The following is a 3,296-nucleotide window of genomic DNA, read 5'->3' on the forward strand; positions in this document are numbered from 1 at the left end:
GGTTCATCAGTGTGATGACTGGCTTCAAGTGGTGTCTGCTCATCCAAAGAAATAGGGATATTAGGCAGGGGTGGGTCACAGTGTGACATCTTGTGGTGAGGTGCCTTTTTTGCAAATAGAGGAAACTGCTTCTCGTAAAACTTCACGTCTCTTGATACAAACGTGGTGCCATCCTTTATGTCATATAGTATATACCCCTTTGTGCCTGCTGGGAATCCAAGGAACAAGCACTTTCTTCCTCTTGGATCCATCTTGTTTCTTGCATGGGGTAGGGTGGCCGCATAACATAAGCAGCCGAAGACTTTGATGCCGGTGATATCTGGCATGTGTCCAAATAGCTTCTGGAAGGGGCTGTTCCATCCAAGGACCGGAGATGGAAGCCTATTAATCAAGAACACGACATGCATTACGCAGTGTCCCCAGAATTCTAAGGGGAGTTGAGCTTAGAATCGGAGGGAACGAGCAACACTGAGAATGTGCTGGTGTTTCCTCTCCACCTTGGCATTTTGCTGAGGTGTGTTCACGCATGACTTTTGGTGGATGATTCCATTATCTGAGAGGAACTCTTCCATTTTGAATTCGGTTCCATTATCACTACGTAATACTTTGATTAGCCTGTCAAACTGGGTAAAAACATAAGCGTGAAACTTCTTCAAAAATTGTCTCGTTTCAGACTTTGCTTTCATCATATGCAGCCACGTATATCTTGAGAAATCATCTACAACAGTTAGAAGTAGTACTCTCCGTTTAAAGAACAAACGGGAAAGGGTCCCCATATATCAACGTGTATTAAGTCGAAAGAAGCTTTTGAACATGATACACTCAGAGGAAAGGGGGAAGGCTTATGTTTAGCCATATGGCATACATCACATGCTAAACTAGTACTATGACTGATATCAATGTTGCTAAAAAGGTGGAGCTTATTGACTGGGAAATGCCCCAACCTTTGGTGCCATACATCAGGATCGGCTTGCTGCACAACAGAGACTTTAGCTGGTGGTCTTGTGGTCTCCAACAAATATAAACCCCTATCTTCTTTAGCTATACCAGCTATCGTGCCAAGACTCTCCTGAATCAAGCGCTGACCAGGCAGAAAAATTAGTTTATAGGATGAGTCCTGAATCAATTTGCTTACAGAGATGATATTGAACTGAAATGTAGGGATGTGTAAGGCATTTCTTAGCCTCAGATTATGACTGAGCTTCACGTCTCCTATATTCTCAACAGCTATTCGTTGTCCAGTAGGTAAGTTCACTTTTGCACCATTTGCCTTTTGATAATTGACAAGAAAATCCAAAGAGTATACAATATGATTGGTAGCTCCTGAATCAAGGATCCATGTGGATGAACATAAAGCAAATGAATTAACAAGTGTTATAGGAGACTTGCCTTCCTCAATTGAAGAGCTCTCATCGAACTTCGGTGTCAAAGACACTACAGCTGTTGTGTTGGAAGCACCAACTTGTTGGCTTGGCTGGAGGATGGACAGAATTTTTTGAAGCTGCTCAGAGGTTGCTCCCGGATTCTCAGTATCATTTGTCACTGCTGCATTCATATTAGATTGTTGCTTGCCTTTGGATTTGAATCCTTGAATCCAACCAGGAGGATACCCGTGTTTCTTATAACACTTATCCACGGTGTGGCCTGACATCCCACAGTATGTACATTTCGCCTTCATCATGTTATTTCGTTTTCCATTATGGTTATTGAAAGCTGTTACAATTTCATCATTATTATTCCCAATGGCAGTGTTCTGTACAACATTAGAATGGATCACATCCAGACTACCTAGACTCAGGTTATTGAGGCTGATGTGCATCTCTAATTTCTCAGCCATCACAAAAATTTTGTAGACCTCAGGAAGAGGATCTAACACAAGGACATTCGACTTCAAGCTACTGTATTCTTCATTCATTCCCTTTAAGAAACGTATTACCTGATCTGTTTCCCTTTCTTTTCTGATTTCATCAACAAGGCCACATGCGCATCGAGGATTCCATTTACAGATGGGGAGAGGTCTGAGAGTGTTCATTTGTTCCCATAGAGTGCGACTTTTGGTGTAGTATTCATTGATTGAAAGAGAGCCTTGTTTCAGTCCATGGATCTCATCTTGCAGAAGAGAGATTCGTTGTGCATCTTGCTGGGAGAAACGTCTCTTGAGATCATCCCAAATGTCCTTGGCTTTGTCTATATGCATCACGGACTGAGCTATGGACGGATCTACAGACTTGAACAGCCAGGAGCACACAATGAGGTTGCACAGTCTCCATGTATTATACTGCGGTTGGTCTCTTATTGGCGATGCGATGCTCCCGTCTATCAGGCTCCATTTGTTCTTTACCTCGAGAGCTATGCGCATAGATATACACCAAGTATTATAATTCGAACTTCCAGTTAACGGAGGACTCACCAAGATTGTGCAAGGATTATCATTGACTCCGATGAACAGAGGATTCTCCTCTGAGTCTCGATTTCTCTGCCGCTGAAGATTCCGCTGTGGAGTTCCTTCCGGTGTTCCTTGGATCGAAGTCTGATTGATCGGAGTGACTGGAGTTTGGTTGATTGGAGTGCCGCTCTGCATTCCTTGACTAGAGTTGCCGGCGCCTGAAGCGACAGCTGCGTAGGAACGATATAGCTCTGATACCATGTCAGCTGAGTGCTATCTGCATGATGGAAGAAGAAGAAACTGGAACTGATCTCATTGAATGGAAAAGTGTTTGTTACAACTGCAGCAAGAAGAAGACTTCGAGCTTATATACAAGGAGGGAAAGGAAGACGGTTATAACAGACTTCTAAACAAGCTAATTTACAGTAGTGCTCCTGTGCTTATTGACTTGTTGACCGTCTTCTTTAGTAGCTTCCGATATTCTTTACCATATTATGTACCTGTAAATAAACAGAAGGTACATAATTTGTTAACTGTAAATACATAATGCGTTAATTGTAATAGGTACATAATGCAAGGATCGCATGAAATTACTGGAACAAAAACTGATTGCTTGATGGGGTTCTTTCATACATCATAATAAAAGAAACAATTTTCACCATGGATGGGCATTGCTTCTTAGCAGATAGAAATCCCACAACCAAAAAGGAACACAAATTACATCAAAGGAAACCTACCTTGGAATGAAAGTCTTTCTTACAACATATTTTCTTCCCATTATCAACAGAACCATACAAAAGGGAGTCTGATTTATCACCTTGAAGGATGCCAGGTAGAACACTCTGTAAGCAAGCAACAGAATAATGATGATTATAAGGACTAAAAGTACCAACTGACAAACAATGGAAGA

General features: G+C 41.8%; 1 protein-coding gene across 1 annotated transcript; it reads right to left on the minus strand.

Annotated features, from left to right (window-relative positions):
• Positions 1–443: 443 nt before the first annotated feature.
• On the minus strand, positions 444–2,647 carry LOC109157415. The gene is made up of 2 exons (XM_019305324.1): positions 886–2,647; positions 444–718 (listed from the first exon to the last, which is right to left on the minus strand). Exons 1-2 carry the CDS (start codon positions 2,645–2,647, stop codon positions 444–446), a joined length of 2,037 nt encoding a protein of 678 aa, XP_019160869.1.
• Positions 2,648–3,296: the final 649 nt, after the last annotated feature.

The sequence above is a fragment of the Ipomoea nil genome, unplaced genomic scaffold (assembly GCF_001879475.1).
Source record: "Ipomoea nil cultivar Tokyo-kokei standard unplaced genomic scaffold, Asagao_1.1 scaffold2780, whole genome shotgun sequence".
NCBI classification, from domain to species: Eukaryota; Viridiplantae; Streptophyta; class Magnoliopsida; order Solanales; family Convolvulaceae; genus Ipomoea; species Ipomoea nil.